Genomic DNA, 13,656 nt, shown 5'->3' with positions numbered 1-13,656 from the left:
TTCTTCCATGTTTCCCTTCCCTTATTTATCAACATCAGCTGATGTTGATGTCTGAGGGATGTCCAAGTCCTCAGACACTGATGGTACATTTTTCTGTCAAAAAGTAGTGCTGATACTTTAGAAAAACTAAAAAACATTTTTAGAAAAGGTTTAAATTTATTACAAGCAAAGCAACGCATTATGCAGTCACACTTACAACACAGGTAGGCTTTTAAAGTGAAAAAGTCTCATTGGTCAAGTGGCTGCTATGCAAAACTTACCACTGAGCCGCCTTCTCTGGTCTTGTTGAACGAACAGGTCAGCCATTTGACATACTCATCTCTAATCTAGAATATGAAATAAATGCACATTTTGAAAAATAAATGAATTTACTCTCACCATAAAGAATACTACCAATATGTTGTAAATAGAGATGATGTTAAATCACAGAGCAAATCATTATTAAACAGGAGTTTTCAAACTGTGGTGCTTTCCCTATATATAGATCCATAGACCCACAGAGCCATTGCTAGTGGGGCAGAGTTTAGCTTTTATTTAACTATATTTTAACTTAAATCTTTCTTTTTCTCTTATAAAGAATACATCTATTCGCTTCCACTTATCCTTTTCAGGGTCATGGGGGTGGGGAGCTGGAGCCTATCCCAGCTGTCATAGGGCGAGAGGCAGGGTACACCCTGGACAGGTCGCCAGTCTGTCGCAGGGCTAACACACAGAGACAGACAACCATTCGCACTCACATTCACTCCCGCATTCACACCTATGGGCAATTTAGATGAATCAATTAACCTATCCCCACTAAGTGCATGTCTTTGGATGGTGAAAGGAAGCCGGAGTACCCAGAGAGAACCCATGCAAACAGGGAGAGAACATGCAAACTCCACACAGAAAGACCCAGCCTGATGGTGGAATTGAACTCAGGACCTTTTTCCTGTGCAGCATTCTTATGAAGAATGAATTATAAAAAGTTTGACATACAGTATGTGAGAAAAATGTTAAGAAACTCTGGTATAACGAGTCTACCTCCTTGTTGAGGACACAGTGGACAATGTAGAGAAAAGTACCCTGCTGGGAGTTCAGAACTATAAAAGCAACCTGAAAGAACAGGTTTGTCTGGTACAGGCCAAGAATCCAGGTACAGCCAAGTATAACAAACTGGGCCAATATCTTGAACAAAATCAACCTGCAAACAGAACAACAGAAGGTTTTTACAGTTCTTTACAAAACATCGGAGCAGGATGTTAAATAAAATCACATCAGTATGCTAAATGAATTTATTTCTCTACTGTAACTGCACTTATAGTCAAACAGGATGACATATTTAGTCTCTAGAGATGAACTGATTGTCTGGCAAGGGAACGGTATCTCCCGATTTCCAGTCTTCTCTGGTCCAGAAGGGGGACTGGCTGGTCGGCGTCTTGCGCATACATTTCATGAGCAAATTGTTACAAACTACTATTTCTACATACTCACAGTGCACAAATAAAAAACTATTTACTTGCACATGGAAACGCATGCAAATAGTTGTGCGCACACTCACAGGTGCATGCCAACAAGTTGTCAGCATGGAAACTCCCCACCACGAGTGAAGACACAAAGATTGCCAAATCACCATAGAAAATGTTTGTTATGACAAACCTGATCAAACACTTAATTGTGTACATTTTAAAATTAGCCAACAAATGAAAAGTGACTCAAGCTAAACTATTCACAGCTCAGAACCACCCACAAGTCAGAGAGTCAGGCAAGAGCTCTGAAAGGAAAATTACAGACAGGTGAGAAAAAAGAGAAAAGGGTTGATGTCCTATGATTTGGTGAATTCATAAGTATACGGGAAAATGATGCAAGTATCTGATATAAACGTGGGTATACAGCAGCTCATTTCTATTCAATTAGTACTGTGCTTGAAAGAGAAAATCCTGTAACTTACTCAGTTTGGAGCAAAAGTTTAATAAGCTTAATATTTTTTATTATGCAAATAATAAATAATAATAATAATAATATTTGAAAAAAAGTTGATTTTCTTTCTATATAATGTCAATTGTAGTTGAAATAGGGAAAAATCTGTGTTGCCATTTAGCAGATAATCAGAATCAGAATGGAAATTGCAATTAGTCTCGAGTCTCTACTGAGTGACATTTTTTTTAAAAGCTGCTTTAAGTACACAAAAGCCATAATGATTACTCAGAATTTGAACTTGCTCTTTAAATTAAGTAAACCTCAAACTTACTTTGTATCTTTGGACTGAGAGATATCACTTTTTATGTTAGCCAAGGTGGGCCGCAGACTCCATAAAGTTGCACCAAACAGTATGCAATTAAGCTGATAAAATAATCAGATTTAGAATTTAATTTTGAGACAAATAATCATTTTAAGAAAAGAAATGCAATGTGTAATACAGTTCTAACACAAAAATAGACGCACAGCAAGGATCGCTATCACTGGCCCTGTTAAAGCCCATTTGAAGTTTCGTTTTTCTGACAGCCAGCACCTGCAATTCAAACGCACATTAGAGACCATTATCCAGTCTTGTACATTTAGTAATAAAAGGATTTAATGCATAAATCTGTGCATTGCACCGTGTCCGACTTACACATTAGCCTCAGTGCATCCATAACCACCAGAATAGATCAGTGCAGAAACACCGACAATCACAAATGGAACACCATAGCCAATCAGATAGAGAAGAGGCCTGGGGAGGCCATCTCTTTGAATGACTTTCACCTGGGAGAGCCTCCGTACCAACAAGTGGAGCTGTAGTGCCTCCAGCAACATCCACACAAAACTGGCAACAATAAAGAAGTGGAGAAGCCCTGCCATGACAGTGCAGGCCAGCTGTAGAGACAGATAAATACGTTTAAGCTTTATGGACAATTGGAACACAATAGAGAATCCTTTGATAATTCTTTTAGTGTAGCCACATTGTACCTTATTATCAGTGTATTTGTCATTCCACAGCAGGAGGAGTTGTGAAAAAGCCAGGTTGAGGCAGAGGTGGAGACGGGCTGTGTTGTTAATTTTAGGATTCCAGCTGCACAGAAGGAAGGTAAGGATGGCCAAAGCCAAAAAGAATAGTCCAATAATCACACATATCCGGTTCAGCCACTCTAAGAAGTCATTCTGTGGCACAGGCTGAAAATGAGATACATGGATGCCGATGAAAATGGATGTAAATTTGGCTATAACTTTGTGCTTGACTTATTGGCTTATTAAAATGCTTTAAAGCTGACAAATGTCTAAGATCCAGGTGACGAGTCAGGTGATCCATTTCAGACTTATTCCAAGTTGAGATTTTTTACGAGCAATTTTTAGGTTGTGTATCTTTCTAATTCTGCAGTAATGATTCTTGTAATGATTCTCCAAGTCCACAGTTCAATTTACAGTTCAGTTTTTGGGACCCTATTTCAATTTATAGTCCTTCTCTGTTATTTCTCCCTTCAGTCCATAGACAATTCCCCAGGTTTGATAGCATATGCCAAGAAGTGTGGGATAAACTGTCTGAAGCTGGGTATGTAAAGTGTACTATACTTGTTGACAAAGCAGTTTGACAGAATATCGAATTAAAGTTCTAGAGAAATTTTGACTGATTACAAAACATTTTTTTTCTTCCACTTAAAATGTAAAAAGGGATTTAACCGCTTATATACACTGCATGTTTCCATTTGTCAAATTGTGCAGTGTGAATTTAATAAAATCTGAAAAATGTACAAGTATGTTAAGCCCTGTAAGTAATAAGGCTTCAACCTTACCAACATGTAACTAACATACCTCCCCAATCTGCATTATGAGAGCAAAGGTAGAAAGGTGAGAGCAGCTACAAACAGTGTAGTTTTTTTGAGAGTATGCAACCCAGCAACCCTCTTCTGACCAACGCATCGTCTCTCCATTTTGTCCACCTTCGGCTTGTCCGGCTTCCCAGTACACACAAGTGACCATTCCATTTTCTGGTACTTCCTAAAAAAAACAAAATAAACAAAGGTAAGAATAAAAAAGCCTGATTCTTTTTCAATATATACAGTGGTTTGAAAACTGTTTGCCCCCTTCCTGATTTCCTAGTGTCTTGCATATTAAACAAAAATGTTAATAATGGACAAAGAGAGTAAGACATCATATCACAATCTAAAGAAACAACTGAGAAACAAAGTCACTGACAGCTATGAGTCTGGAAAGCTTCCTGGCTTCCTCCCAAAGTGACTGGTCTACCAAAATTACTCCAAGAGCACATTCAAAACTCATCCAGGATGTCACAAAAGAACCCAGAACAACATTAAAGAACTGCAGGCTTCACATGTCTCAGTTAAGGTCAGAGTTCATGCTTCAAGAATAAGAAAGAGACTCGGCAAAAATGTCATGCACGGAAGAGTTCAAGAAGTAAAACAGTTCTGACCAAAAGGCTTATCTCACTTTTGCCAAAAACCCCATTTTGATGATCTTGAAGACTTTTTGGAAAATATTTTGTGTACTAATGAGATTTGAATTCCATTACATCTGGGGTTGTTGTGGTGCCTCAGGATCTGGAAAACCATGAATTCTGCTGTCTACCAAAATATCCTGAAGGAGAATGTCAGCCATCTGTTCAAGACCTCACTCTGAAGCACGCTTATGTTCTGCAGCAGGACAATGATCCAAAACACATCAGCAAGTCCACCTCCAGCTTAAGAAAAACTAAATTAAGACTTTGGAGTGGCCAAGTCAAATTCCTGACCTAATCTGATTGAGACGCTGTGGCATGACGTTGAAAAGGTGGTTCATACTCAAAAACCCTCCAATGTGGCTGATTTAAAACAATTCTGCAAAGATGAGTGGGCCAAAATTCCTCCACAGACCTGTAAAAGACTCATTGCCACTTATTGCAACATTTGACTACAGTTGTTGCTGTTAAGGGTGGCCCAGCCAGTTATTAGGGTTAGGGGGCAATTACTTTTTTTTTTCCCTTAATGACAAACACCTACACTTAGACACTGCATTTTGTGTTTACTTGCGTTATCTTTGTCTATTATTTATATTTGTTTGATGATCTGAAACATTTAAGTGTGACAAACATACAAAAAACCCAAGAAAACAGGAAGGGGGCAAACACTCTATGTGTACAATCTTGATGCTACACCTTCTTGTGTTGAATTGTAAAGTTGACAGGCTCTGTCAGGTTGGTGGTGTTTATTCCTGGTATTATGGCAGTTAAAACAGCTGAGTACATCTCTGTCACATTCTCGGTTTTGAAGTATTGATGACTGAGAATGCTCTCCATCCCATTTAGCGTCAGAAAGGCGGCTGATATAGAACCTGGAAGTGATCACATCACAAAAAAACCCAACAACAACAAAAACACTGATGTTGATGCACCTGTGTCAGTCATCATTTAAAAAAAAAAAAAAGCGCTTACCATTGTTCGCCCTAGCTAGATCCTCCAAGTTGATTTTCATTTCATATTCCTTGGCAGAGAGGGATGAACTCTTGCTATCATGGCTCAATGAACCAATGGCCACTAGACTCAAATCTTGAACACAGATATGCATTCATTATGTTTGTATTTACTAAGAACTCACATTTGACCTATTAGCGTAAAGTTGAGCTTTGTCTTACCCACTGTTGAAGTGTGCACTTCCTTTTTTATTTGCGTCTCAGTCGACGGAGTCATTGCAACAACGAGCTGCTCTGAGAGGCCAAGAATAACACTGCCGGTCTCCCCATCTCCTTCACTGCTCACCTTGCTTGTACTGGTAAGTGTTCCAACACCTGAAACCATCTACAGAAGACTTGAGTTTTGTAATCAACAAATAAACAAGCGAATGAAATGAATGAACTGGAAATATAAACTATGACTCTATTTGCTTTTCAGTACCATAGATGAAGAAAAGCAGTTTGCAACTGTCTGCAAAGATGTCAAGAACGGAGAAAATTGTGTTAGATAAAAAATAACTGCTGTGTTTTCTGTGCATCACGTTACATAGCATTTGTTGTGTAGCATTTACAAGATAATGTTTTTAACTACGTACCACATCCGGTAAAAGGACACTTGTATGGTTCTTCAGGTCTTCACCCATGTTATCAAGGAAAGCTCTCTCTTTTGTCTGATCCTGAAATTAATGTTTGGGTTTAGTTTATATTTGCTACACGATGGCTTCTTTAAAAAATGGGGGTTTAAGTTTTGTATAACTGTCTAATTACAGTCGAATGTTTTACTGTGAAAAAGTGATCTTCATCAAAGAACTAACTTACTTACAATCAAAATCATGAAACATAACGGGTTATTAATGAACTTTGTTATGCATTAAAAAGTTAGCCAGTTAGCCTCTAAAACATAAATCACCACGAGTCTTACCTTATGGGGTTTGATTTCATCTAGAATGTCTTCAAGGCCTGTCAGTAAATTAAAAAAAATACATTTAAATTCTAAACACTTTTGAAAATCTAAAATATCTTTGAAGTCAGCTTTGCTCACTTTTACAAAAAGTGATGCCCGCCTTCCAAATTACACCAGTTGATGGGTAGAATCCATCAGGGCAGGAACAATAGAAGGTGCCTGGTGCATTAGTACACACAGTTTGGTTACCACACAGTCCAGGGGTTTCACTGCACTCATCTATATCTAAAGCGGTGAGAGAAACACAAGGGGCTGTTTGTCTTGCTTGTTTGTTTTTTGGAAATTATATATTTCTTTTTTATTTGCTTTTGGAAACAAAAGAGCATAGGAATAGCACATGCCATTGCATGGGTTAGCAATGCTGGCTATAACATGTGAATTGTCCACTCGATAACCAGGAAGGCAGGTACAGTTGTAAGATCCAATTGAATTTGTGCAGTTACAGTTTGCTCCACAGATGTTCAACAGATGGTCAGCACACTCATCAATATCTGTAAAACACACACACACACACACACACACACACACACACACACACACACACACACACACACACACACACACACACACACACACACACACACACACACACACAGAGACAGAGAGAGAGACTCACAGTGATCCAAACGGTTAACAACCACCCTAAAAAACAATGAAACTGTGCATGTAATTTTTCCTTACCTACATACACAAATGGGAAATGACCTCATTTAATCAAATTCAAGCTGCAGGTCAAAAAATACTATGGCAGGTTGTGAGACTGAACCTGTTTCTTTTGTATATATTCTGCATTTTTTCATATTAAACTGCAGTCTCTTTGCCTATATCTACAATTTTCAGCTAATGCCTTTGTAAATATGTTGTAAATACCAGTACATATGTTGGTCTCGCTGGGTTCTTTGGATTGATCAGTTGGTGCGTAACCTAGTCTACACCCACAGGTATAAGCTCCAGGTGTGTTTGTGCAGATAGAATCAGGGCCACAGATAGATGAGGTTAGACACTCATCATTATCTGAAAAGAAGACAGTTAATGTAAACAAATTCAATTTATGTTCTTTGTGTACTGAAAATTACACTTAATATGCTTTTCTAATTATGTTAATCACTCAAAGAACTTTATGCTACAAGCTATATTCACTCAAACACACAAAAGGATTTTCCTACCAAACACATAACATAAATAATAATACAGACCTTGGCAAACAGGGGTTGCATCAGATTGAATGTGAAAGCCTTCATTGCAGGTGCACACATAACTTCCAATGTTATTGAGGCAGGACCCATATTGCCCACAGATATTGGCAAGACATTCATCAATATCTAAACATACCACAGTTACCAAGTTAAAATCTGCATTAAAAATAGATTTTGTTATTTTGTGTTTTTAATTGGTACCTGTGCATCCATTGGACGTTCCAGGTGGCAGTGTTGGATCTGTTACACTGAAACCAGTCAAACAGGTGCATATATATGAACCGTCGGTGTTCTCACAATTTGAGTTAGGACCACAAATCCCTGTAGTCCTCTGGCACTCATCAATATCTGACAAAAAGAATAATAACAAACAAGCTGCAAACTTTAACAGTATTTACATTTAGTGAAGTTTATTTTCTTTTGTTTTTAGTTATTTATTATTACTTAAGTTTGTTTGTGAAGTTTATTTATAACAAACATTAGTGTAAATATTTGTATTATTATCATTCAGCATTGTCCCTATCTCCAAGAGAGAGGCCAGCCATCCTTTGGAGAAGGCTCATTTCTGCCACTTGTATCCACATTCTCAATTTTGTGGTCTCTACCCAGAGCTCTTTGATCAGCTTGATGGCGCCCCTTACCTACAGTGCATCGACCTGGACCTGGGGTGTTCTTTGTGCCATGTGCACTTATGGACATCCTTATGTTCTAACATGGTGTTCGTTATGGACAAACAGTGGTAGGCACAGAAGTCCAATAACAAAACACCACTCAGGTTCAGATCAGGCATGTGGTTCTGCCCAATTACACCCTTCCAGGTCTCACTGTCATTGCCCATGTGAGCATTGAATTATAAGACCATTTGCAAACAATTTGAAGGCTGTTTAAAGGACGTTTGGGAGAACAGCAAAGTCAAGGATTTAACTATGTTTTCCATCCAAGTTATCTATGCCTATGGATGTCTCTTCTAAAAAAACGTTGGAGATAAAGATATGACAACATATCCTCATTAACCTTTCCAAATACTATAGGACATATTTTACTGACCCTATTCCAGGGGATGATGTTACAAGAAAGATTAGTCTCTGCTGTTTGCAAATGCAAGCTCACACTGTCAACTTTGTTACTAAATAAGTTAGTTTGCTTCATCGCATGGCATGCTGGTAAACTGACCAGCACATTCCACACATTTTTGAGAATTTCAAATATTCCTACCTGTGATCCCACTTAAAGTCTTAAAAGGAATGACTATTGTGACTATATGACTATTATGTAATATTCTCTTTTTTTCTCATAATTTGAAATGTTAACCTTTTTTTCCCAACTTAGGGTAGAAAGTTTTATCTATAAAGGGACTCTGATTTGTGAGCAGCAGCATTTGCATTGTCCTTTTGAAAGATCAAATAATTTTTTAACCTGGTAAGGCCCAGATCATTCTTTTAGGCATAAGACATCAGGACCAAAAGATGATGCACTTTTTTTACAGATTATTTTCACAAGAATAAACACGAAATATAGAATAGTTACTTATTTTTAATTTCATGTACTTACCAACACAACCAAATGAATCCGGAGTAGGAAGGTGGCTTTGGGGGATTTCATAACCATCCTCACATTTGCAGCCTCCATCTGGCATACACTTGGCCAATGGTCCACAAGAGTCTGGCTTACAGTCATAATGATCTAAATACATATAAAATTGTGAAACACAATCATAACATAAATGACTATCAACAAAAAAACATTTCAATTTAGCTTACTGACTATTTCTCACAAAATTCAAATAACAAAATCAAGTATCATCAGTACACAAATATTCTGTATTCTGCCTCTCTTGGATAATGTAAGTCAGATTTCCCCACTGAAGTAATGTATTTTATCTATTTATTTTAATTTATTTTATTTTATTCAAAGGTAATGGAAATGAAATGCCTGATTCTTTTGTACTTTAAATTTTGAATAAAGAGTTTTGCCCTTTGAAATTAGGGTTTAGATATTTAGTGACATAGTTTTACAGTCGTAAAAGGTTAAAAAAAACATAAGAGTTTAACTGAACACCATCATATTTTAGAGTATTAGAGTGTATTGTGTGTGTGTGTGTGTGTGCGCGCGCGCGCGCGTGCGTGCGTGCGTGTGTGTGTGTGATTTAATCACTTCAGTTTTTTGCCTCACTTGTTGTATCACACCAATGTGCACTCTTCTCTCCTAGTCTGCAAGTTATGTGACCAGCCAACTGAGCCTAGGCCTGGAGACCATGCCAGTTAAAATACTTTCAGCACTGCAGATAACTAACTTCAACAATTTATAATTGATATTGATTGATTGATAATACTTTATTTATCCTGAGGGAAATTGTTTTACAGGCTGCCAGATGATCCGGCGCCATCATGAGCACCCCTTCTGACCATACATAGAATACACAAGCAAAACATTGGGAAGAAAGGTCAGAGAGGTACAAAAAAAAAAGTCAGGAGTTAGCCCATGTAAACAGCAGCCTGGTCCTGCTGCCAGTCTTCCGGTGTTGGACAGGTCCGCCTGTCTACTTCGGGTGGGACTAAGCGTTGGGAGGGAGTGTTCAACTTGAGAGAGAGTCATTTCACCCAGTCAAGCAAAAGTCAACTTTCCTCCACCTGACACAGGTGACCTTAAGGGATAGGAGCAGATAGTCATAATACAGTCCTCTTATCATAGAGAATTGTTGTTCTGGCCAGTCTTGGCCTTGGATAGCTGCATGAAGGACATGGTTGTTTGGGTTCGAACGAACAACTGCATTCCAGTTTCACAGTTGGTCTAAATGTCCATCACTGGTCATCAGGTCTCTCAATTTCCACTGAGGAGCTATGAGCTTCTCCAAGATCTTATCAATATTGTGTTCAATAAACACAGTCTGAGTACTCACAGCTTGCCCATTGTCAGTCATTTTGGCCAGCCTTGTGGGGTTTTGAACAGCTGTAATTGCTTTCTTTGTTCTTCGATAAGCCAGGTCCGAGCCAGCTCCAGCGAGAACTCTCTTATCATTGTTCCACATCTTGTTCAATGCCCTCCATTGAGAGTGTCGCCAGGCACACGACACAACTGACCATCAAGCAGTGTCAATTTCATTAAGGGACTAGTTGTTCAAATCCAGAACAAGACTGAGAGACTCTCTGAGGGTTAGAGTTAGACAAGACTAGAAAAGAACATAGAAGCCAAGCAGGGAAACATAAGGGAGGGAGAGAGAAAAAAGATGCATCCACCTCTACCAAGAGCCAAGCAAAGAATGAATGAATGAATGATTTCAGAATATTTGAAAAACGGATTCAAGCTAAGATTTCTATTTTAGCAGTAAAAATGAACAGAAGCATGGTAACAAGAATTAGTTACTACTCACAGGTCACATATCCTTGCTGGTCATATGGGTAACTTATTGGTTGATACACGTAGAATCCTCCAGGACAAAGAGCTATATTGACTACAGCGGACCTGTCAGAGCAATAATTCCAGACGCCATATGCAGTCACTGTTGTTGGTGTCAGAGACTCAGTGGTTGGATAAGGCGATGGAATAAAAAGAGCACCATATGTGCCACCACGATAAATGGGTAAACAAGCAACAATAACTCTGTCTCCACCAATCCCTGTAAAGCGCCACCATTTGTTAAGAAGCTGCTGGTCATTGACAAGAGTGACACCAAAATAAGAATTGTCAAATCCCCGATTGCGCCACGACTGAGTTATATTGGTGTATCCATCACAAGATCCTGCACAATGCAAATCAAATATGCACAATAATTATCACACATAATTTATCACTTTATGGTGATTTTAAATCACATATATTGGCTATTTATTTGTTCATACCAGGAGGAAACGCAGTAATAACAGTTATCACAAGCAAACCTGAAACAAAGAAGATGAGAAGTTATAGAAATGTTTAATTAATTTTAAAAATTACTGTTAAATTGTTATACTATTGAAAAGTAATCATTCATGTTATCATCTCTATAATGTCACATACCAACTTTATTTTTACACTTGAATCAAACTGAGGAATGCCTCCAATACTGTATAATTTTTCTTTTTTAGTAGAATACATTAAGGAACAAGACAAAGGATATATCAATGTATATCAACCAGGTGACAAAATAAATGCTAATCAAAACAATCATAAAAATAACTACAACAATCCTCATCCACCTATATGGACTGAGTCTTATATAGTGCTTTTCTAATCTACCTGACAACTTAAAGCACTTTATACAGCTTGCCTCATTTGCACATTCACACCTATTCATAAAAAAACAAGCACTTTTGTTGACGTGTAATTGCTTTATATGTAACATACACATATATGAATACTCTGATGGATTTATTAGAGGGTAATTTGGGGTTAGCAATTTGGTCAAGGATATTTTGCATGGAGACTGGAGCAGCCAGGGAAAACAGCTCAATCTTTGTCTCATCTGATCAAATATCATGAAAACTCTTCTTCAAAGGCCATCTCGGTTGTCCGTGTGGAAAGCTGCAAATTTCAGCCGGCATGAAGGTGTTAATTTTTAAAGCATGGACTTCTTTCTTGGTTGGCATCTCCTCAGTCCATGGCAATATAAAAATGGCTTCATTGTGCTGCATGACTACAGTTGGTGTTCCAGCAGTTTACAGTTCATGTCAGGCTTAAGCCTCGGTGGTTCCTCACTTGTTTCTAAACATCCTAATCAATGTCCCCTCATCTTGGGTTCACAGTTTGTGTCTTCTTCCAAAACTTGGCAATGTAATGACAGCACAATAACTTGTACTTCCATATAATTGTTTGATCTTGGAATCTGCTACACACGAGAATGTAAAAGAGTGGTCAAATATTTGCTATAATAAGCTTTTTGAGGGTTACCAAAAGCGTCTGATCAAGGAGTTAGCTAAGGGATATTTGACCAAATATTAGTGCATGTGTGTACTTTTGACCCTGTGTGCATTAGAGAAGATTTGAAATAAATAAAAACGTGTGAAATCAATCATTGTTTTTTAAGTCATTAAAAAAGTATGCTGTACAATCAGTCCACCAAGGAAAATCACAACTATACACAAACAAACACACACCAAATAAGATCTATTTGAAACTGATATGACAACATGTGCCATCCTCTGAGATGTATTTTTTCTTAAGAACTGCCTACAGAACACTTATCAAAGGCAACATGCAATTTCAATCAAAAAGAGCTTTTTTCATTAAAAAACAAATCTAGTTTTTTTTTCTGCTTTCAGGTTATATTTTGAATTGAATGGAAAAAGAAAATTACATACCAAGTAGAAGTGACAAAGCAAAGCAATTCATCATCATCATATTAAACATTGTGTGTCAATGACATCTGCTCGTCAGTCTTGACTACTTGTAGCACACACTGTGAAATTTGAATTGCTTCCCAAAAAAGTTAATCCTGCCTTGAACATGCAAAGAGATAATGCAAATACAAATTGAAGATGATAAAAAATACAGTCACTGTGCACCATTTGTAGCAGACATGTTCTACGATTGCAATTAAAATAGCCCATTATTTAATCACAGCTTATCTTATGCATTGTATCATGCATACATATATAAATACAATGTGTATCTATTTCTATTCATTAGAGCTTTTCAATTTAATCTTGGTGGAATCCATACTCTTTTTCCTTACTAACAAGTTTTTATGTGACCTTATTATATGACCAGCCACAAGTTAAACAGTCAAATGTGTGATAAAGGGTAAACAAATGCCTGTAAGTAATTATTCTTAGTCAGTTCAGATTGCTCATCAAATTTTCTCTTTCTTATTAGTGTTTGTAGCATTTAATGTCATGTTTCCTTGGCAGTGTTGTTTTTGTGAGTCAATCAATGTGGATAATGGAAAGTAAAGGCAGCGATCAATACTACTTTACTAGTTTACAAGATAAATTTTAGGAGTGTTCTACAGTTTGTCTGATGATAGAAAATACACTTCTCTTTTTGTTTTGTTACTTCTGGGAGGGTTTTGATATGTCGTATAGGACAAATTCATACACGTGTTCTAAGGCCCATGTCAAGGTATGTTCTTGTTATGGTCAGAACCTGCACTCCAAGCACATGTGACACATTCTTGGGTTTCTT

General features: G+C 37.6%; 1 protein-coding gene across 1 annotated transcript; it reads right to left on the bottom strand.

Moving 5' to 3' along the window:
• Window positions 1-21: 21 nt before the first annotated feature.
• LOC134626714 (adhesion G protein-coupled receptor E1-like) lies at window positions 22-13,053 on the bottom strand. The gene is given in 22 exon segments (XM_065470687.1): window positions 22-93; window positions 261-326; window positions 1,021-1,180; window positions 2,228-2,319; window positions 2,422-2,488; window positions 2,591-2,832; window positions 2,926-3,129; window positions 3,766-3,941; window positions 5,089-5,280; window positions 5,381-5,494; window positions 5,581-5,743; window positions 5,840-5,869; window positions 5,994-6,074; window positions 6,320-6,357; window positions 6,440-6,586; window positions 6,703-6,852; window positions 7,232-7,375; window positions 7,558-7,683; window positions 7,759-7,905; window positions 9,109-9,240; window positions 10,928-11,296; window positions 13,038-13,053. Coding segments are annotated over 22 exon segments (2,928 nt in total).
• Between the last annotated feature and the right edge of the window lie 603 nt (window positions 13,054-13,656).

This window comes from Pelmatolapia mariae, linkage group LG4 (assembly GCF_036321145.2).
Source record: "Pelmatolapia mariae isolate MD_Pm_ZW linkage group LG4, Pm_UMD_F_2, whole genome shotgun sequence".
NCBI classification, from domain to species: domain Eukaryota; kingdom Metazoa; phylum Chordata; class Actinopteri; order Cichliformes; family Cichlidae; genus Pelmatolapia; species Pelmatolapia mariae.
This window is presented reverse-complemented; position numbering and strand designations above follow the sequence as displayed.